Source organism: Microtus oregoni, unplaced genomic scaffold, assembly GCF_018167655.1.
Source record: "Microtus oregoni isolate MIOR12 unplaced genomic scaffold, Mior012 000007F_ref0000211, whole genome shotgun sequence".
Lineage (NCBI taxonomy): Eukaryota > Metazoa > Chordata > Mammalia > Rodentia > Cricetidae > Microtus > Microtus oregoni.
The window spans coordinates 9,367,208-9,389,511 of NW_024543066.1; the positions used below are offsets into that span (position 1 = coordinate 9,367,208).

Sequence of the window (22,304 nt, forward strand, 5' to 3'; positions counted from 1 at the left end):
CAGAAGAGGGCACCAGATTCCCTGGACCTGGAGTCCCAAGTAGTCAAACCACCAAACGTGGGTGTGGGGAACCAAACCTAGATCTTCTTCAAAAACACATTCTCTTAACCACTGAGCTGTCTCTCCAGCTCCATGTAATTATTAAAGAAAAGAATTAACATTAATCTAGAAATACAAAGGAGAAAACTGTTCACTTTGTACAGACACCTGCCCAGAAATTCTATGCCTTGCAACAATTAAGCTTATAATAGTTATTAGCTGTGTGAAATCTTAGCAGCTGTCCTGACTCCTAGCTTATCTAATGCAGTCTTTTCAAGGGTAGTTCCAACATTAAATAAGTGAGTATTTAAGTTATTTAATTCCATCTAACTCAACCTCTGACCTCAGTGAACTATTTGCAATGCCTTTTAACTGCTGACTTCATCTTTGCCATGGCCATTCCAGCCTGCGGGTGGTCTTTCAGGATAACACTCTGAACGTTCTTATTCAACCACCTATTTCTACAGACTTCACTCACATGAAAATACAAAACTGCAAAAAAGAAATCAGTGTTATAAGATTTAATATGGAGCCAGGAGATGGAACTCTGACAGGACGGTGTTGAGAGATGAAGACAAGAAGGGAAAGCTGCAGCGTGAGGAACGTGGCATGAGTCTCTGTCTGCAGGAGTGTAAGGGGCCTTGTCCGGGAACTGCCGGGAGAGAGAAGACAGAGCCCAGTGACAGATCTGAAAGCCAAGGTAACTGGTTGAGTTCCTATGTGTGGAACACTGTGCTCCCTGTTCCAGGGGAGGCTCATCACTTTCCTCAAGTCATTTGGGGGCTTTTTTCCCCAACATATGTAGGAGATTATCTGAGGAGAAAGGAAGGTGCTACCAAATGCCAGAGTAAAGCTCTTCATATCCTGAAAGAGAGCACCAATGCTGTCTTATGGTAAGAAAGAGGGAGACTGCTGAAAAGAAAAAAAGATGTTAAATAAGGGATGTGGTATGCCTTTGGGGATGGCACACATCAATACCTGTGTACCATGTATCTGCAGTGCCCACAGAGAGCAGAAGGGTGCACCAGATCCCCTGGAACTGGAGTTACATATGGTTCTGAGCCGTCATGAGGGAGCTGGGAATTCAACCTGGATTCTCTGAAAGAGCCCGTCAGTGCCTTTAACTACTGGGCTATCTCTCCAGCCCTAAAAGTAACATGATGTTAAGAATTGAAAGAGAAAATGCATTTGACCTCACCCACGGACTCTTTCTCTTGATTAGCCTGAGGTTGCAACACTTGGTACTGAAGGCAGTCTTAATGCAGTACATTACCATGCAGCAAATAAGATATGAGAGCCATGACAGCATGAACGTCATGTGCTGCTGTTCAACTATCACTATCAACTGATGAGCGAAAGCAGATAACTTCATTCTTACTGCGTATCCTTAGCAAAACGAATATAGTGAGACGGGAATAATGGGATCCAAGAGGGAAGAGTAGGAATGGAGTGGGTTCTGTTCTTACTATAAATCAGAGTAGGGACCTTGCCTAGAAATGACAGCATATGCAACAGAGACAATTGTAAATCTAAAAGCAATGCATCATCAGAAAATAAAATCAAGATCAGGTGAGATATAGACGTATACTTATGAATGAAACTCCTATGTCAGAAAAGAGTAAATATAAAAGGACCTCTGTGTTGACCAGTCAAGGGGAAGTGTTATCAGCACACAAAGTTACAGAATAACCATGAGGAGATAAAAGGTGGAAGGGGCTTCCTCCGAGAGGAGGCTGGGGCAATGAAGCTTCCCCTCGTGATGCTGGAACGAAAGCCGCAAGAAGTGCAGGAGACGCTGTCTTCCATCGCAGGCTGCTCTACAGTAATGATGTGCATGTTTTACTCTTAGAACCAAGTTCAACATCTTTTGAACAATCACCAGATCTTTTCATTCTGACCATTCCCCTAGTCTGTGCTTTCTTATACTTGTGCATTTAAAGATTCTATGACATCTGAAGCTCATTTGTTCCTATAACTACTCTAACTGAATACTCTAAAATTAATTTCTATTACTTTAATCTCATAACGGGAAGAGATCAGAACTTTTGCTTTTTGATGAAATCAGAGGACAATAAACATTTATAGACTATTATATTAAATGTCCAGGAAAGAGAAGGTTGAAGAAAGGAGGGAAAGAGGAAAGACGTGATGGAGGCAGGGAGGAAGAAACCTGACATTAGAATTTCCTCTCTAACACACGACTTTCTTTAATCCATAATGTAATATTCCTTCTTTGTCCTTTTTGTTCTTAAACATTTTTGCCTGACTTTTAGGAGTTCTGAGACACTGAATCTAGGGCCTCTCCTTCAGCTCTCATATATAAGACAGGAAAGGTGAGCCCGTTCTGTCTCATAGCCTGATCTCAGAGGGGAGGTGAGAAGACAGAAGCTCTGGAGTGTTGTCTTTTCCATTTTCCTGGAGCCTTATCAACCCCCTTCCCAGGAAAAGAAATACACGGTTTTTTTCTGTCCAAAATGCACACATACAAATTGGGGGAAAGAGAAAAATCTTTTATCTCTGGCTCTGAGTATTATATTATATTATATTGGGTCTTTTCCATTTCCTCGACTCCCAGTAAACTGACTGTATCTCAATTTATCACTGCCTGTGCATTGCCAGCTCCCAAGCGTGAAAGCATCGTAGCTTTGAACAATAAAATTCCCCTTGGGATTCATAATACATAAAGCTCTCTCCACAGAAATCAAAACTATTGATAGTTGTCTACCGTGTAGTTAATTCAGAAACAAGCATTAAAACAGATAAACAAAATGGTGTTGCTTCTGTTAATGCCCCCCACACGCAGGCCCCTAAGTAATAGAACATAGGAAATCAATAGAGCTTGGTAACTCCTATCCATTGAGACCTTATTAACTATATTGTCGATCTCAGCAAAATTCAATACAGCACATGATCAAATGTATGAAAGAATACAAAGGATTCAAAACTATATTTCACCTAGAAATTATGCTTCCAGGTGAAGTATAGGATACCAGTGTTGGTAGCCAAAGACTATGAACTCAAGCACAGCCAAGGCTGCCTTCCTGTCTCTAAAGGAGACAGCTCTGGTCCCACGCATCTGTCTACTCTCATCTGGGGTCAGGCACAGCTGGTAATTAGCAGAGCAGTATTCAATAAGAAATGTAACGCAAGCCATATATACAATATTAAAAATTAATGATCAGCACGTTTGCGAGTATTAGTGCTTACAAAAACAAAGAGTCATGGTTGTGGCTTATGCCTATAAACCCAGCACTCAGAAACTGAGGAAGAAGGATTGTCCACATAAGCTCATGGACTATCTTACTAGTAATAGTAATAGCAAGATTCTGCCTCAAAATAAGAAAATAAATGGTCAAAAATTAATCATTAATATGGCAAGCAGCAGTTAATGCAGAGATTCATAATTGGTCAAAGTATGGAGAATAAGTACTTGGGGAATGCTCAGCCCTAAACGGGATACCTATATCATTCCATCCAAGGATCAAAGAATGTTCCAGAAGAAGAAGTAAGAAAAAAATGTAAGAGCCAGCAGTTAGGGGAAAATGTTAAGAAACAATGTCTTCTTGATACAGAGAGCCGTAGCATGCCTGGATTCACCGAGCCTGTGCCAGTTGGTTTTTACTGTCAGCTTGACGCAACCTAGAATTTCCTAGATAGGAAGTTTCATTTGAGGACCAGGGTTTGGGTTCTTGTGCTGCACATCAAATATTCCCAAGAAGGATGCACTATGGAACTGAGCTGCAAAATTACCAGAGTACTGACAAAAAGAACCCGGCAGAGTTTGGCAGTAGGGCTTTCCATGAGCGCTAGAAGTTGTCAGCGTTGTAGTTAGAATAAAGCCCATAAAAATGAAAAAGCTCCTCAAGGAAATGAGAAGATGGAGCCTTCCTAAAACTAATGTTTGAGGAAAACATACAAGGAAACGATAGGGAGGAGTCAATGAGGAAAGCGAGGGAGGAGGTGGAGAACACAATGTAGAATGTCCTAGAGAGAAGGTAGGGAAAGTCTTGATACAGTAAACAGAGTTTAAAGTGTGCCGACGTAAATTATATTAAACGATAAATCGTCCATGCACCAGAACAGACAAGGTACAGTGAGGACGTGAGTTCAAGAGGAGAACAGAGAAACAGGAAGTGGAGTTGTTCAGTGAGTTATTGCCTGTCATCAGGTGGACGCAAACTAACACATGTCAAGACAGAACCAGTGAAGGAGAAGAGGAATGAGCACATGGCAAAATATCACTCTAGAGTCATAGTAGAGTAATTTCAGGGAAGGGGAAAGGCTAGGAACCAGATAACTTTCAAAGAATTAAAAAAAAATGTCTTTGAAACTGAAGAAATGGGAATAGTCAAGAATAGATATATTCTTGAGACTTTTATTCCTGGTTATACTGGTTAATTCTAACTGTCAACTTGACACAGCCTAGAATTACCTGGGAAGAGACTCTTAATGAGGGATTACCTAGAGCATCATTATTATCTAGGAATCATCTAGGTTGACCTATGGACACGTCTATGAGGAACCGTCTCTGTTACTGATGGACCCAGCCCACCGAGGGCAGCACTATTCCCTAACCTGGACCCTGAACTACATAAGGGAGAAGAAAGCATGTAATCAGCAATCCATTGCCTGCCTTCTCCGCTCATGATGGTGGATACGCTGTGTAAATTCCCACCTTGACCTTTCCACAGTAACCGAGCACAGCCTAGAATCTTAAGCCAAAAAAGCCCTCTCTTCCCCGTTTGTCTCAGCACATTTGTCACGGTCACAGGAGTTGACTAGGAATCAGAAGGGCCCCAATAGGCTTCTTCATCTGAATGCTAGTCACCAGGGAGTGGGAGGAACTCTTTGATAGCATTAGAAGGATTAGAAGACATGCCTTATCAGAGAAGGTGTGGCCTTGTTGGAAGAATTGATGGTGGGCTTTGGGATTTCAAAATCCCATGCTAAGCCCAGTTCTCTCTCTCTGCTCACAGATTAGGATGTAGCTCTCAACCTCTTCTCCACCACCTTCCATGCCACCGTGTTCCCTGCCATCGTGGTAATGGACTAAGTCCATAATATTCAGGCCCGTGCTGTGTAGGCATTAGCTTGGATCACTTTCAGCATGATACCAGCATCTATGAAAAGACTGGAGAAAGACAGCTGCACTCTGACCACGAAGGAGAGCAGCATCCTAGCTGGTGCATGACTCACCGCTTTGCAGACTGAGATCTCAGGCCACATTTTCATGTCGGACGGCTCACCCCTGGCTACGCATCAGAGTAATGGTGGATCGCCTGCGGAATCTCTCACACTTCCAAAACTGGCAGTGCTCTTATTCCTCAAATCAGTATGTCTATCTGTCATAGGTCCAGCATCTCCTCATCACGAGTGACATGAAAAGGTGCCAAGGAATCAAATGCACTGTAAGCAAAGCCTACTGTCGTTTTTTCAAGTGGATGCTAAGGGGTATATGCTGAGTGTTTTCCAACAACTACTGGGTTACACGCAGTGTAGCTAATTAGTTCGTCGTCTCCAATGGAACTGTGTCCATAAACATTCTGCCAGCTATAGAACGCCATGTGTGTCTGTTAAAATATGTTCCAGGATGAGTTTGTCTTTCCCTGTAAAAAGCCGAATGGTCCTGTAGCGCCCGTGCCATCACAAGACAGTATACGGAGCCAGAAACTTAGCTGGAGACTTTAAAAACACGTAGACAGAGGCACACAGGGAGAGACACGGACATGGGTCATCCTCGATACCCAAGTCCCAATGCCAACTTTATCCGGCTCAGGGGAAGCTTATATAGGGATCCTTAGCCACGCCCAGCTCTTGGGATCTTTCAGCTGCAGACTCATCAGGCTCAGGGCAGCTACAGGGTCTCGTGCTCAGAGCAGCTGCAGGCGGGGGTCTCGTGCTCAGAGCAGCTGCAGGCGGGGGTCTCGTGCTCAGAGCAGCTGCAGGCGGGGGTCTCGTGCTCAGACCAGCTGCAGGCGGGGGTCTCGTGCTCAGACCAGCTGCAGGCGGGGGTCTCGTGCTCAGACCAGCTGCAGGCGGGGATCTCGTGCTCAGACCAGCTGCAGGCGGGGGTCTCGTGCTCAGACCAGCTGCAGGCAGGGGGTCTCGTGCTCAGACCAGCTGCAGGCGGGGGTCTCGTGCTCAGACCAGCTGCAGGCGGGGGTCTCGTGCTCAGAGCAGCTGCAGGCGGGGGTCTCGTGCTCAGTTCTCTCCAGCAGACAAAAGGTCGAGGCAGGCAAAGAAAGTCAAGGGGCTAGGGGTCTGCCAGCCCCCAACATTTTCCCTCCAGTGAAGAGTTTTACTGAATCTCAGGATTTAGTGAGAAGACTGCTATATTTGTGATTTGCTGTTTGTCTAAGAATACTGGAGATGCAGCAACAGTCAGAGGCATGCGATATCAACGCATCAATAAATGGAAATCATGCGGGCAGCGGCTATTGCTTCTGAACCCAGACAAATGCTAAGTAATTGGCGGCAAATACCGTACATTTTATCAAACCCCTAACTGCAACATGCTTAAGCAGAGTAGATGGAGCTGACCATTCAGGAATGGTTCATTAAAGCCGAGCTGCTACCTTCCTTTACAATGAATATTTAATATAATTGAATTTCAAACTTATTTAATACAGGTGATACAGAATGGATACCAGTGATTCATTAAGGCATTATTTACTTCCTTCCTCAAAACATTCATTGAGATTCTAGAGAGACGACTTGGTGGTTAAGAGCGCTGACCAACTTGGTGGTTCACAACTGTAACCCCAGTCCCAGAAGTTCCAGGGCCCTCTTCTGGCTTTCGTGGATACTAGGCATGCATTTGGCTTATACCTATACAGTTAGGCAAAACACTCAAACACATAAAACAAATAATAATACAATTTTTTAAACATGCATTGAAAAATTGAAGAGGCAATAAGGAACATTTTAAGAGATCCAGAGTGCTGAGCAGTGTGGCACACACCTTTAATTCAGTACTTGGGGAGGCAGAGTCAGGTGGATCTCTACAGGTTTGAGGCCAGCCTGGTCTACAGAGTGAGTTTCAGGACAGCCAGGGCTACACAGAGAAACCTTGTCTCAAAAAAAGAGGAAGGAAGAGAAAGAAGAGGAAAAAGGAGGAGAAGGAGGAGGAGGAGGAGGAGAAAGAGACACACCCTGGGAACTTTACAGTGACATTTGTAGGTAAAGCATGTGTCCCATACACTGATGAGCAGACTAAGTGCATCTCCAAGGTACCATTCTCCCATTTCTAGAAGCAATCATTTTATTCCACAGTTATGAATGATGGAAACTCTGGATTTCTAATTCCTGATGAGAAATAAATCTATAGACCTGAGGCTTTAGAAATCATGGAGATGGAAAATTGAGGAAATATGGAAAGATGAATAGAAAATAAACCTTGAATACAAGGGTACAGCTGAATGGATAAAATAATTTCTAATAGTCTATAGCACAGGAAGATATATAGAGGTGATAATTAATTGAACATTTTAAAATATTAGCAAGATTTCAAAATCTAGTAAAATTTTGAATATTCTGAACTGAAAAAAATAGATCTATGCCTGAGATTGTGGGCATACAAATTACCCTGACCTAAACATTATACATTACATGTATAAATGTACTGAAATATATACCCTATTTCACCAATATTCAATTACTTTGAATTGATTAAAAATACCCATTAATTTCTAAGGAAAATATAACCCAAATACTTATATTTTGTACATGAGAAATACAAGGAGTATCTGTTTTTATTGTCATTACATTATATCACTGTGGGGGGGGGGGCACCTCCATGCTATGGCAGGCCAATAGAGGTCGGAGGACAACTTTTGGGAGTCAATTCTCTCCTCCTGCCATGTGAGTCCCAAGGATCAAATTCATGCCATTGGGCTTGACGGCAAGCCCCCTCCTGAGTCCCCTCACCAGGCCAGAGAATGTACATTTTGGAGAAGGTAGATTACTTCCCACCAAGAACAAGCTCCTAATTTCTACCACAGGGAAGGGTCTGCCAGAAATAGTCCTGAGCCATGCACTATGGCTCTAAACCAAAGTTCTATACATTCGCCTCTGGGAAATTCTCAAATAAGCACATTGGAGAGCAAAACATTTCTTCTAGTGTAAGATGCCACCATCTATATCTAGGAGAGATGAATGCAAAAGCTCCTCGCTAATCTCAGCATCCCTCCAACTGGTTTGTGACCACTTTAGTAGATGCCCATAAGTAAAATTGGATAGGAAGTCTTTCAGCAGTGGCAGGGCATCCAATACATTTGCAGGTCCCACCTCACACATGAACATGAAGCCTGCACATCTGCAGGTCCTCTCCCATCTCACACATGAACATGAAGCCTGTGCATCTGCAGGTCCTCTCCCATCTCACACATGAACAAGAAGCCTTCACATCTGCAGGTCCCCTCCCATCTCACACATGAACAAGAAGCCTGCACATCTGCAGGTCCCCTCCCATCTCACACATGAACAAGAAACCTGCACATCTGCAGGTCCTCTCCCATCTCACATATGAACATGAAGCCTGTGCATCTGCAGGTCCCCTCCCATCTCACACATGAACATGAAGTCAGTAGTACCTGTATGCAGTTGCTGGCTCTGGTAGACACGACTACATGAGGCTGTACATTCCATGTCCAGATAATTCACACTAAAGCATTTGCAGAGGGAGACAAGGTTGGTGCTATTCTCCATGTAAGCAGGCATGCTGGCGTGTGTGGACTGTATACAAAAGAGCTGAACCTTCCTCTTTCCCCAAACACTCTTGAAATCTCAGCTTAGTTACTTCCCTTTACATTAAGAAACCAATTCTTTTATATTCACTTTATTTCACCACTAAAACTATGCTATTGTTACAATAAGGAAGTTAATGTTTGTATAAAAACTATTTTACCCTAATTAATATTACTTTCGGCTGTTTTATGGGATAAAGAACTCATTCTTTATAATTAAAAACATAAAGAGAGAGCTGTGGTCTTGTGTGAACAATTTTAACAGTTTCCTCTACTGCGCCTAGATCATTAGCAAAAATAAACAGTATCTCTGTTTGCTATTTGTCTTTAAAATTGATTCTGAGAGACAATGCATGCCTCCAAGGAGCTTCTCAAGCAAGGTGAGTTAGCACAGGTTATCTCAACCTCCACAGCACATCATGTGTCATTCTAGATTTCTATGCAATAGGGGAAAGTGTCGCTTTTAGAACTCAGTAACTAAAAAAAAAAAAAAAAAAGAAGAAGAGAAAATTAAGAACCCGGTAACTAAGAATAGCATCTGGTGCTGAATGCCTATGAATACATCATGTATTTATTCTCTTGGAGCTGGAGAGATGTCTCAGTGGCACTTTGACTCATGCAGAGAGAACCTGGTTTGATTTCCGTCATCTACATGACAGTTCACAACATCCACCGCTGCAGCTCCAGGGGATCTAACATCCTCCTCCAGCCTCCACCCACACACACCAACACACGGACACCGGGACCGGGACACAGGTGGTACTGAAAGTGCCAGAAACTTCTAACAGGATAAACACCAAGAAAACCAAGTCAAAGTAGATTCTAATAGTATTGCTGAAAGAAAAAGAGAAATCATTTTTTTATATTTTTGGTTTTTTTCAAGACAGGGTTTCTCTGTAGCTTTGGAGCCTGTCCTGGAACTAGCTCTTGTAAGACCAGGCTGACCTCGAACTCACAGAGATCCACCTGCCTCTGCCTCCCAAGTGCTGGGAATAAAGGCGTATGCCACCACTGCCCAGCTGAAAAGTAATTTTTAAAATGAGACAGAGGGGGGAAGTTCATAAAGTTAAAAGAGGGTAGCAGTAAGACTGGTGGCTAGATCCTCAACAGATGCCATGCAGTCCAGAGGGTAAAGAAGCAACTTGCCAAAAAGAACTCATTTCCAACTTAAAGCCATATGCACAGAATTAAAACATCAAGGCGAAGGAGGCTGCTTCTCGGTCTGAAAGTGATGGAGTAAAACATGTTAAACTGTTGTTTTCACAGATAACAAAGTGATGGAGGAAGTTCATTGGTTAAAAAAATAAAGAAACTGCTTGGCTGGCCCTCATTGGTTAAAACATAGGTGGGAGGAGTAAACAGAACAGAATGCTGGGAGGAAGAAGAAGTGAGCTAAGACTCAACAGCTCTCTTCTCAGGAGCAGACGCCTCAGAAGAGACGCCATGCCCCGCTCCCGGGCAGACACACGCCATGAAGCTCCGACCCAGGATGGACGTAGGCTAGAATCTTCCCGGTAAGACCAGTGCTCACAGATTATTAGAGATGGGTTGATCGGGATATCAGAATTAGCCAGTAAGGGCTAGAGCTAAAGGGCCAAGCAGTGTTTGAATGAATACAGTTTGTGTGTTGTTATTTCGGGGCATAAGCTAGCCAGGCGGCCGGGGTGCTGGAGACGCAGCCCCGCCGCTCCAATTATTACTACAACAAAGAAAATAGCAGCCATGGAGGTCACATGGTAATGATGGAAAGCAAGCAGAAGCCAGAGAAAATCTAATTCGCGCTGAGAGATACCATCATGTGGCATTTCTTCTGAAGGTGAAAAAAAAATCTCGTGGAAGAGAAAACTACAGATAGACAGAACTTTAAAACCTCACATGAGTTTCCCTAAAACTCCACAGCATGCACTGGGCAATGCCACAGGCCCAGCAAGTACAAATATAAGTATAAATAAACTTTTCAAGAGGCTGTACTAGTCTATTAGTTGTACTCTTTTCAGGAACAGTGGCCTCTGTGCTAAATAGTTTTGGTCAACACATCAAATAATCCTTTTAAGTGCCTCAGAACCCATACTATGAAACTGAAGACTATATCCCAAAGACTAAGAGTCCTCTGTAAGACTGATGGGGAAATTAAACAGACTTAACCTTTTTAAAAGGTTAAACGAACCCTCTGGTGTCTGCTTAGTTATCAACCATTCGCTGAAGCAAAACTTAACAGTCTCTGGGGTAAGATAGAAGAATACAGAACCTCAGTGGACTCAGCAGACTGCCAGGTGTGGATAATCAAAACCACTATTCACAGACAGAAAAAAAGGTTTTTCTCAGACATAAAGTGTTGTGGGAGCTGTGGGGCTGCATTCTGCCACCCAGCTCCCGCCACCGGCTAGTTTATGCCTGAAATAACAACACACAAATTGTATTCTTTTAATTACCGCTTGGCCCATTATATCTAGCCTTTTCTCGGCTAACTCTCGCACCTGGACTAGCCCATTTCTAATAATCTATGTAGCCCAAGAGCTGGCTTACCAGGAATGATCTTAACCTGCATCTGCCTGGAGTGGGAGAATCATGGCAACTCCCTGACTCAGCTTCTTTCTCCCAGCCTTCCGTTCTGTTTACTCCGCCCACCTAAGGGTGGGCCTATCAAATGGGCCTAGCAGTTTCTTTATTGCTTAACCAATGAAATCAACAGATTGATATATGACACTCCCCCATCAATAAAGCAATATCAGTCAGTAGAAACAGAATCCATGTGGTCAAGAGGCAGGCGGATCTCTGTGAGTTCGAGACCAGCCTGGTCTACAAGAGCTAGTTCCAGGACAGGCTCCAAAACCACAGAGAAACCCTGTCTCGAAAAACCAAAACAAAAAAAAATCCATGTGGTCAGATAGCACAGTTAAAAAACAAGGTGGCTAAGGCAATTGTTGTATATATGCTCTAAATGGTAACTTTAGAGAGTACTCTTAAACAAGTTTTTACAGACATAAAAAAAAAATCTACAGGGGGCTGAAGAGATGACTCAGAGGTTAATAGCACTGGCTGCTCTTCCAGAGGTCCTGAGTTCAATTCCCAGCAACCACATGGTGGCTCACAACCATCTATAATGGGATCTGGTGCCCTCTTCTGGCAGAACACTGTATACTTAATAAATAAATAAAATCTTTAAAAAAAAATCTATACATAAAGAGGCAAGCCAAAAAGTTTGATTCATTAAGATTAAGAACATTTGTGGTGATATTTTGTTTGTGAGAGTATAGTTACTGATTGAGGCATAAGGGCTACTTATGGGATTTTAGCAATGTTCCTTTGTTGTTTTTGTTCTGTTCTTTAATGTCCTTTTTATATATTTATGTGGACCTGTGGGTCTCAATGTGCACATGCACCACATGAATGAAGTACCAACAGAGGGCAGGAGAAGGCACAATCCCCTAGAACTGTAGAAACAGAAGGTTGTGAGCTGTCATGTTGGTACTGGAATTTGAATGTAGGTCCTCTGTAGCAGCATCCAGCACCCTTGCTTGCTTGCTTGTTTTGAAACAGGGCACTATGTACGCTTGACTGTCCCAGAGCTCATAATGTAGACCAGGCAGAACTCAAACTCACAGAGATCCATCTGCCTCTGGCCCAGAACTCACAATGGACACCAGAGGCAGAGAAGCAGAGGCAGGTGGACCTCTGCCTCTGCCCCCAAGTGGTGGCATTGAAGGTGTGCCACCACACCCCCAGCCCTTAGTGATATTTTAGTCCTTGATCTGCACAGAGGTTACATGAACCTGAGTGCAGAACGTGAAAATATATTGAGGAGATCCCAATAGAGTATGTACCTTTATGAATATATTCTATTCTTCAACAAACCACTAAGTAACAATTATGTATGTGGCTTAGACGCAAGATCTGCAGAGTGCAGGGAAGTCGTTTCTATTCAAAGGGAGTATGCACGATACAGGTAAGTTCTTAGCTAATATCTATGTCAGTCTGTAAATAATCTAGAAACTATTTGAATAAAATTTCAGATTTAGTTCCTTGCTTGTGTCCAGATGTACAAGTACATGTACATCTACATCTTACGGTGTAAGATGAAGAGGGACTGGGAGCAGTCTCGGCCTCGTGGACCTTTTGGCTGCATCTCCCTCCATGTATCCCCTTTCTTCATCTGCGTCCTGTACTATCCTTGTTCCACCTTCTGCAGGCACACTCTCCAGGGAACACAGATGTTCTCCTTTTTATCACTTTCGACTCATAAGTAAATCCACTGAAGGCAATAAAACAGGGAAGGACAGAATCTCATAATTAGACTAAAACTACTCTAGGTCTCTGTTAATTTTATGAGCCACTCTCAAAGGTCTTCTTGTAAATAAGTCAATAACCACATCAATAAAATCACCCTCCACTCCTAATCCTGTTTTCACTTTTCCCAACACCTCACACAGTGACTGGTTGCTTTTCATTAGCCCTTCATATGCCACTAGACAAGGGCCATTTAATAAAAGAGGGCAGAGGCTGTTTAAAATATGCTTCCAGCGTCACACCAAGTCAGTTAGATCGTAATCCATTCTTCATTGTTTCGGCTCCACCATGGAGCTAACATTCCTTCTAAGATGGGGGCACAATGTCCTCACTGTGGCTTTCGGCTTTCCATAGAGTGGGCATTCCTTGGATTCCAGAAACGTGCTAGTCCATGCTTCCCTCCCTCCCTAAAGGGGTAGTGGCTCCCTTCCATTTGTCAAAAGAATCAGAGTAAAGCACTTCAGCAAGTGTGTCTGTTGTATGTGCCACATAAGGCATGCATATATACAGATATATATATATTATATATATATATATATATATATATTCCATGCTATAATAGAAAACCATGCATCGTTTACTGCACAACCCTAAAACCTCGACTTCTCTGAGAATTTCCTTTTTACTGATAGGAGGGTGGATAAAGAAACTGAAATATAAGATGTGGCTTCAATTCATCTTTGTTCTAAAAGAAGCAGTCCTGTCATTTGCCACAGCCTAAAAACGGAGGATGTTTGCTAAGTGAAATAAGCGTGCCCCAGAGTTCCAGTGCCACAGCTCAGCAGGTAAAAACGGGTTGTCCTGCATGCCTTCACCCGAGTTAGAGTCCCAGATCCCACAGTGGAAGACAAGACCCAACCCCCCAAAAGGTGTCCCCTGGGTCGCACACACATGGCTGTGTGCATACACACATACACATGCACGCATGCACATAGACACTCCACATGCACATACAACAATAATTAACAAATGTAATTTTAAAAGGAAAAAATGGAAGAAAAGCCAAATACAGTGATTACCATGACAGGGTGAGAAGATGGGGGCAGTGAGGGGATGGGGGACGGTGAAGGGCAGAAGGGGTCAAAGGGGGGAGAGTGGAGCTGGGGCTCTAATGAACGGTGGGGCTGCAGTGAGGCCGAGTAAGGAACCATCTTGAACCAGGGCGTTAAGTGTTTTGTCACCAAAAGGTGGGGATTAATCATGTGAGAGGAGGTCTGCACCCCTGTACCCCACTGTAGAAACTGTTCGCAGCATGAATCCCATGACACTGTGCTGTGCACCTCAGATGTACACAACAGAATTGACTTTAAGAGGTACGAAACCAAAAATTACAATATAAACATAATCCCCTAGATCTGTATTTGGTTTAAAGTTGACTGGCTGTTATGTTTATTTTATTATGAAATCCTCTCTCTCTCTCTCTCTCTCTCTCTCTCTCTCTCTCTCATGCACACACACACGTGCCAAGGGTGTCCACGAGATAGCTCAGGCTGGCCAAGAACTTGCCATCCTTCAACCACAGCCTCCTGAGTACTGAAGTCACAGTACCACCATATCCGGCTATTTCTGATTTTTTTAAAATTGTACTAGGGTTTAGGGGAGAAAAACATTTAAACAACTTAGACATTTTTTATGAAGTTGAACAAAAAAGTTCTAGTTTGTTTTCCCTCCCAAAATAGTTTCCGCAAAAGTAATAAACATAAAATCATCAAATAGTTCTTTTTAAGATATCTTTCAGGACTAGAAAATGGATCCATGGATATAGTGGTTCCAGAGCAAACATGAGGACCTGAATTATGATCCCTAGCACCCACGTGAAAAGGGAAAAAATACCTTGGATGTAGCAATGCAATCTATCACCCTAGCACTGGAAGGCTGAGACAGGCAGTTCCCGTGGGCTTGATAGGCAGCTAGCCAAAACTACAAGGTACAGATTCAGTGAGAGACCCTGTCTCAAGTAAATAAATAGATCATTTATACATAGGTATAGGCAGACAAACAGATAGATAGATAGATAGATAGATAGATAGATAGATAGATAGACAGACAGATAAATGATGGATAGATAGATGACGGATGATAGATAGATAGATCATACATACATACATACACAGACAGACAGACACTCCAGCATCCACCTCTGGCCTTCATGTATGCCTGTGAAGAGCAACTGAACAAATGAACCTTCATAGGCACAAATTAAAATTTTTAAATCTTAATTTAAATATCCTGAAGATGAGACTTGTAATCTTCAGGTGGGGCGGGGAGGAGTTGATTGTTGTGTTATCATAGTAAAAGGCATCAAAAGGCATCAAAAGGCAGAATATGTGCTTTTATTATGTAACATAGGCAAGCACAGCATGGAGTATGTGTGGTTTTCACAAAGCCTTACACAAAAATGGGGGGGGGGGGGGGGGGGCTTGGTAAACCTAAGCTTCCAAACACTGAAGAGTAGAAAATAAATTTCTGAGCCCATCAGAGAAGAAATGTCTCCTAACTGTTTAAAAAAAAAAACTTTACAATTCGTTGTGTATGGGCAAAGGCATCTCTCATTTCATTAAACCTCTCCGGTTATTATGGAGAGGCTGCAATACAGTATTGTTGGAGGTGGGGAGCTGTATTCAGAGACTCAGTAACCAGAGAAGAGCCAGGGCTAGGACTCCACCTTGGAGCTGCCTAATGAGCCACCCTGCCTCCCACGGCTCGCTCTTCACAGCAGTGTGCAAGACTAATAGACTCAAGCCTGCAAAACAAAACAAAACACCCACAACCCACAAATCCACTGCAGCAGCTAACACCCTGAGGATAGGCAGGCTGCTCCTGCCTTCCTTCAGAATACTCACTCTCTCTGCGAACTTCCTGGAGTGCAGCTGTGAGCTCTTCCTTTAAAGCCCTTGCTTCCTTGGCGATCTTCTCCCCCTTGTCTAACAGGTTCCAAGTTGCTTCCTCCACAGAAGCCAGGAGAACTCTGGCTCTCTTAGAGCGTCCCTTTTTCCTGTTGGAAGGGTTCTGCGGACAGTTGACAAGTGTAGTAACCTAAAATTGGAGGAAACACAAGGAACTTACTGAACGTCTGGTAGGGGGAACCCAGCCTTGAGAGATACCAGTGCAGAAGAAACAGAATCACGTCCCAGTAATAAGACTCATTCGGGGGACTGTTGTTACATTCCTTCAAGGGCAGCCACCAGAATCCCAACTGAAGGTTAGAAAGGAGAGTCCTGGTTATGGACCCCATCAAGTTTTACTACTGATAAAAGCCTGAGAGGACTCTGGGTGTGTGGGAAAGATTAGTGTTTAGTAAAGAAGTGGAACGATGGGCACAGTACACTAGTGACATGGCTCAGTGGATAGGGTGCTTGACTGGCAAGCATGAGATCCTAAGTTCGAGCCTTAGCACAGCTCGCACCAGGTGTGGTGGCGCACATCTGCTATCCCAGCACTGGGATGGTGGAGGTAGAAAGATACCAGGAAACAGCAGTGGGAAGATAAAGCGTTCAAGGTCATGATCCACTCTCAGAGGCTCAAGGACCTTCACAGGCCGAGGGCAGTAAGATTGAAAGACAGAGGGAGTGGACTCTACAGTGAAATATTACTTGCTGGACGCAACAGGCCATTGCCTACAGCAACTGTGACTATAAACACAAGCCTGTGCAAGATCGAGTTGGACAAAACCCCAACGTGGATTGGGGACCGGCTATGGAGTTGCAACCCTCATTGAGGAGCTATTAGCAATTGACGGATGGTGGGAGAAAGAGAGTCAGTTTTCTCCAGAAACTCGGGCCCTGAGAGACTAGCCATACTCCCGATAGATGGTCCTACCAGCATGCATGTGCAGGCATCGCTAAGTGGGCTCAGTGGGTTTTTAAAAAGAAAGAGCACATAAAGTTGGGAAGGAGAAGTGGTGGGAGAATAAGGGAGAAGTGGGAGAGGAGGGAATGGGGAGGTAGATTTGATCAGAACACATTATATGTGCGCATGAACTTCTCAATTTAAAAGGGGGAATATATTTAAAAAACAAAGTTCATACTATTACTTTATGAGAAATATCCATTGCTTCCATTTCTTAATTAAACCTTGGGTCCCAGAAGAAATTCTGGGATAAAACTTTTATATAGCAGAAAAATTACTTGAATCCAGTGTATGAATTAGGACACCTGGAGCTCCTGCTGAAACCGGAGCTCCCATGATAAGCCAGTGAGAGGCTATGTTAATTAGCTAGGCTGACTCTTTCCACAAGGCTGACTCTTTCCACCTATCAAATCACCATCGTACCCCCTCAATATACACATTTATTTGCCGACTAGAAACAAGTAAGCAGAGCCAGTGAGGTGGGTAAAAGTATTTGCCAAGTATGCTAATGACCAGAGTTCCATCCTGGGAGCCACAGGAGAAGGAGGACACTAATGCCTGGCAGTTGTTCTCTGGCCTCCACAAGCACTCCATGGCACATGTGCCCACACATAGTATACATATGCACGCACACACACATTAACAATAAATAAAATTGAAAAATAAGGGGCTGACTATGAAAATCAGTGTGGTAGTTCCTCAGGATGCTGGGAACAGATCTATCTACCTCAAGATCCAGCTCTATCACTCTTGGGCATCTCCCCAAAGGACTCCACGTCCTACTACAGAGACACTCGCTCATCAATATTCATTGCTGCTCTGTAAATAGGAGCTGGAAATTGGAGACAACCTAGATGCCCATTAGCAGATGACTGGATAGTGAAAATGTGGTCCAGCAACACAGTGGTCAGCTGGTATAGGAGGTCCTTCTGTCTTTATGTTGCTTTCGTTGGTTAATAAAGAAACTGTTTTGAGGGCTGGAGAGATGGCTCAGAGGTTAAGAGCATTGCCTCCTCTTCCAAAGGTCCTAAGTTCAATTCCCAGCAACCACATGGTGACTCACAACCATCTGTAATGGGGTCTGGTGCCCTCTTCTGGCCTGCAGGCATACAGACAGACAGAATACATGACCAACAGGGAAACATCTTGGAAGAAGCCTTTGTTTTCTTACTACGAAAATAAGAACAGGAGCTGGAGATCTATCTACTCAGCCGCTTGCCTGGCATGTACCATGGCCTGGGTGGATTTCCCCATATAACTGACTACCTATAATCCAGGCTTCGCAGCCTACACCTGTAATCCTGTAACAGTTCAAGTCCATCCTCAACTACATAGCCAGTTGGAGGGTCCAGATCTTATCTCAGACAGAAAGAAAAGAAAGAGTGGGGGAGGAGGTGAGAAGAAGGAGGGAAATCCCATTATCCAGTTAGACTACAAATTGGCTAAGTGCAGTCCAGTGCTTTCACAATTCATAACGAGACACGCTGCGTGCGTATTTTCTAGTCTGTGCACAATGGAGGTACAAAAATTGGCCACCACAATCCCTGTCAAAGGTGCTTTCTTTAGGCCTAATCTTGTCTTCCCCGCCCCAGTCTCCACCTCCCACGTGAGTGTGATGTGGGCAGTTCACAGCACACTGGGATGCTTTACCAGCAGCTGAAGGGCACCTAGAAGATGACAAGCAGCCTGGTGGATCACCGGGGCTTTCACAGACACCAAACGGCAAGATTCTCTGCCCCTGTTTGCAGAGTTAAAAAGTTTTTGTCTAGATTAACGCCTATATTAAAACTCCGGTTTGAAGCGGAGCAGTGTCTCGTCTGAAAGGTTCCCTCCCACCGGGCCTAAGTGCACAGTTTCCCACGGCACAGTCTATTGTTGAATCCTCCAAGCACCAAATGCTTCCCGCAAAACACCCTAACCTTTGAAATTAAAATGAGCGTCCTAGAAATGCTTTGTTCTTTATACTAAATGCCACAGAAGTGAGAATTGTGAACGGGAACATTGTATAAGAGCATTATGCTTATGTTTAAAAAAATGCAATTGCGACTTGTAAGCTGTTCACTTGTGTATGTAGTTTGAACCCAAATCTTCTTTTAAAGCACCCCAATATAGTTATTTAATATTGGCTAACGTTAAGTGACATTCCCAATGACTCGTTTTTACCTGTTCAGAAAGAGACCTCAGTTCACCCAAGGGCTGTCACCTACTCCTGTCAGCCACTGTGACTAAGCACAGCAGGTGTGCCTCACCCAGGAGGAGGGGTGCCTGTGTTATTGGAAAAGGTCTCTCATCTCTGAAGGAAAACCAGCAACCAGTAAAATTCACTTTAGCATATTCTGTATAATCATTCCTCTTTCTTCATTTTCCTTTACAGTACAGAGAGCTATTTCTATAACGAATGCAAAACCTGGGGTTGAACCTGCAGCAGAGATGATCCTAAGAATCCAGTATATTTTACCTCCTTTATATTTTGTCACAGATACATAACCTTCCCCTTCCCTCATTTTTTTTGGTGGGGGGGGGAATTTTAGAAGATTTTTAAATTTGGGAAATCTCTAGGCTTGTAGCTTTATTGAGCAGGCACGGGTTTGTACACTTGCTTTTAGTCTGTACCCCTGTCCTTTGCTACAAAAACACCTTCACCGAAGATAAAAAGGAAATGCATTATATTGAAGTATTGGAATGTCATTCATAATGAAGCCTGTTATTTTATACAGTTAGTATATGCTTATAAATAATAATAATAAACCAGTTCTGGTGGCACAGGCCTGTAATCCAACCTACTTGGGAGGCTGAGACAGGAGGATCATAAGTTCAAGGCCTGTCTGGGCTGTATGTATATATATAATTATACATATGTAGCAGGGAGATGGGCTTAGGGGTGTGGCTTGACAATAGGATGCTTATGCTTGCCAAGAATGTTCAAGGTCTGATCACTAATAATACAAATAATTAAATAATAATAAAAAATACAGGAAGGCCTCCTCTCATAGAAATGGTCTTAAGTTAGCTGTCTCAAATAATATGTAAAGAAGAAATTCCTACTTTAATTCTGAAAGTCAAACATTTCATGCAACCAGATGTATCCTAAGTGGTGTGCAGTCACTATGCGTTGAATGTTAGAGCGCCAAGAAGCAGTCTGTGTGATGTTTCTCATCAGGTGTACTGGGCCATCTCCTCGCACAACCCACAGTGCACTGGACTCTAATCCAGATGGATTTCTCTAGATGCTCCAAAGACACTGAGAATTGAACTGGTATCCTTAGTGAACCAACCTCTCGCTTGACCTTGTAGCAAGCCACACCATCACACGATAGGAGTAGTAGGGACTATGATAGGCGCCTGTGGTTTGCTCTTGCTTAGTGCATGAGTGTAGTGATTGCTTTGACTCCCGGCTCCCGACACTTGCTCCATGGAAGTGTTTAAATGCCAACTGGAGTACCACATTTCTGCTCCATAGTTGTGTTCTTTCCCAATCAAACTCTAATTTCTTCTTCATACTCTGCTATCACCATGGTATTAAAAGGCCATGTTAACAGACATCTCTTTTCTTGTTGATGAGCTAAAATGCTTTGAATTTTTAACCTTCCTCTGGTAGCTCACAGGAACCTTCAGGGCTACTTTTGTTCCTTTCAGTTAATTTTAATTTGTGTAATAAGATACATGACATTTAAGCCATGTTAAAATTAAAAGTTAAAAGCCTTAACTTTGCCAGGGTTTTGAAAGAGATTAGGAAAGTAGAAAAGAAGAAAATTCATAGAAAAGTTCAATGGTGACCTGTCAAAAAGACTCCCAGGGCTTGGGAGCGGGAGGAGAGGTCTTCTTCAAGCCTCTGATCAATGTAACTATTCTTTTTTTTTTTTTTGGATTATTGCAAACTATTTGGTTTATTTTGCTTAAAAATGCCCTTTATATAAAATCCCTCACATCGGATCCACAGAAATAGACTTCAGTTTTATTTTGTTTCCACACAGACTCTCAGTTTATACTTCAGGATAGCAGCAAACTGTCAGTTTTCCCTTCGGTGCCTCCCATATGTTGGGATTTTAGGCATGTATCATCACATTCAATTTTCAAAACTACTGTCTTGAAATAAAACTTAGTTCTAAATGTTGGATCTTTTAACAGTTGAATGATCTGAATTAATGCATATACCTTATTATATAAGAAAGCTAATTTCTATCTTAGTAACTGTATCAGTCTGGAGTTTGTAAAAATTTTAATCTTCTTTCTAATTTTATTAGTAATTTCTTCATCTCCAATGACTTTATAAAATTTCAAAGAGTTCTTTTCCCTAAAATAATGTCATTAAACACAAGTGAATCATTGGATATGAAATAAATCTTTCAAGATTTTATCTTTGTTTTCAAGTAGCCTAGGGACCCAAAGGAATGTATGCTTGCTCTCCCTTATGGAGAAGTGCTGGCAGAGCTCACATGATGTCTGCAAAAGCCTCAGGCTGGAAAAATTAATCTGAACTGAGTGTTCATATGGAATAAACAAGAATATTGGCAAATCATTCCTTTTACAACCCTCACATTTATTTTCTAAATAATTTTCTATAATGAAAGGAAGGAAACTTGAACGAAGGAAGGAATGAAGGAAAGGGAGGGGGAAAATCACATGGCTATTTTCTAGAGTTCTGTACAAGAGAAGGACTTGCTTGCCACTGGATTTCACTTTGCTACCTGCCCCTTTCCAGGTAGAGTTCTTTTGTTTAAAGAGACATTCAGTAGGTAATCAAAGAACAGGTCAACTACAGTAAGAAAAGAGTCTTTGGCTTTCAAACATCAATCTACGAGAAGGGCTTTGGTTAGGAAATCTTACTATAATTTGAAGGGATAGTAAGAAAAAAAGGGTTAGAAATTCAATAATATCACAGTTTATGACAACACAACTTCCTATTAACAGGAAGAATTTTTATTGCATTTTTAAGTAAAATCATTGTCTGCTTTGGCAGGGGAGGAAAGGCCCTGTTAATGACTGTAAGTTAGTAAGGACATGACAGCCTCCTTCCTGTGGAAGTCTTTACTTCTCTGTGCTGAACACACTATTGGCTGCCAATGAATAATGGTCTGACATGAGCTTCTATCAAAGGTTTCCTATAAATCATGAGATTCTAAGACAAATAAATAAAAGCCATTCTGAACAAAAATATAATGAGGTCACTCATTGCAGGTATTTGTTCTCAATCTTTAAACAGAGTTTTCAAAACAAATAATTACTTGAAACATTTTATTCATCAACCATTTCATAAATCCTTACTGAGTATTCACATTGAAGACCCTTTCCTAGGCATTGCACATACTGCACTAAACATGCTTGTAGCTATGATTTTTACCTTCTATGTGAGCATGCTAAACAAAAACATGAAAACAAAATAAT

At 42.6% G+C, this 22,304-nt stretch overlaps 1 protein-coding gene across 1 annotated transcript in view; it reads right to left on the minus strand.

The window, feature by feature from the left end:
* Ctnna3 (catenin alpha 3) overlaps nucleotides 1-22,304 on the minus strand; it is a 1,347,523-nt gene that overhangs the window by 1,268,533 nt on the left and 56,686 nt on the right. Inside the window, exon 3 of the mRNA XM_041655198.1 lies at nucleotides 15,914-16,106. Within this exon, the coding sequence (XP_041511132.1) occupies nucleotides 15,914-16,106 (193 nt within the window). The remainder of the gene's footprint in view (nucleotides 1-15,913; nucleotides 16,107-22,304) is intronic.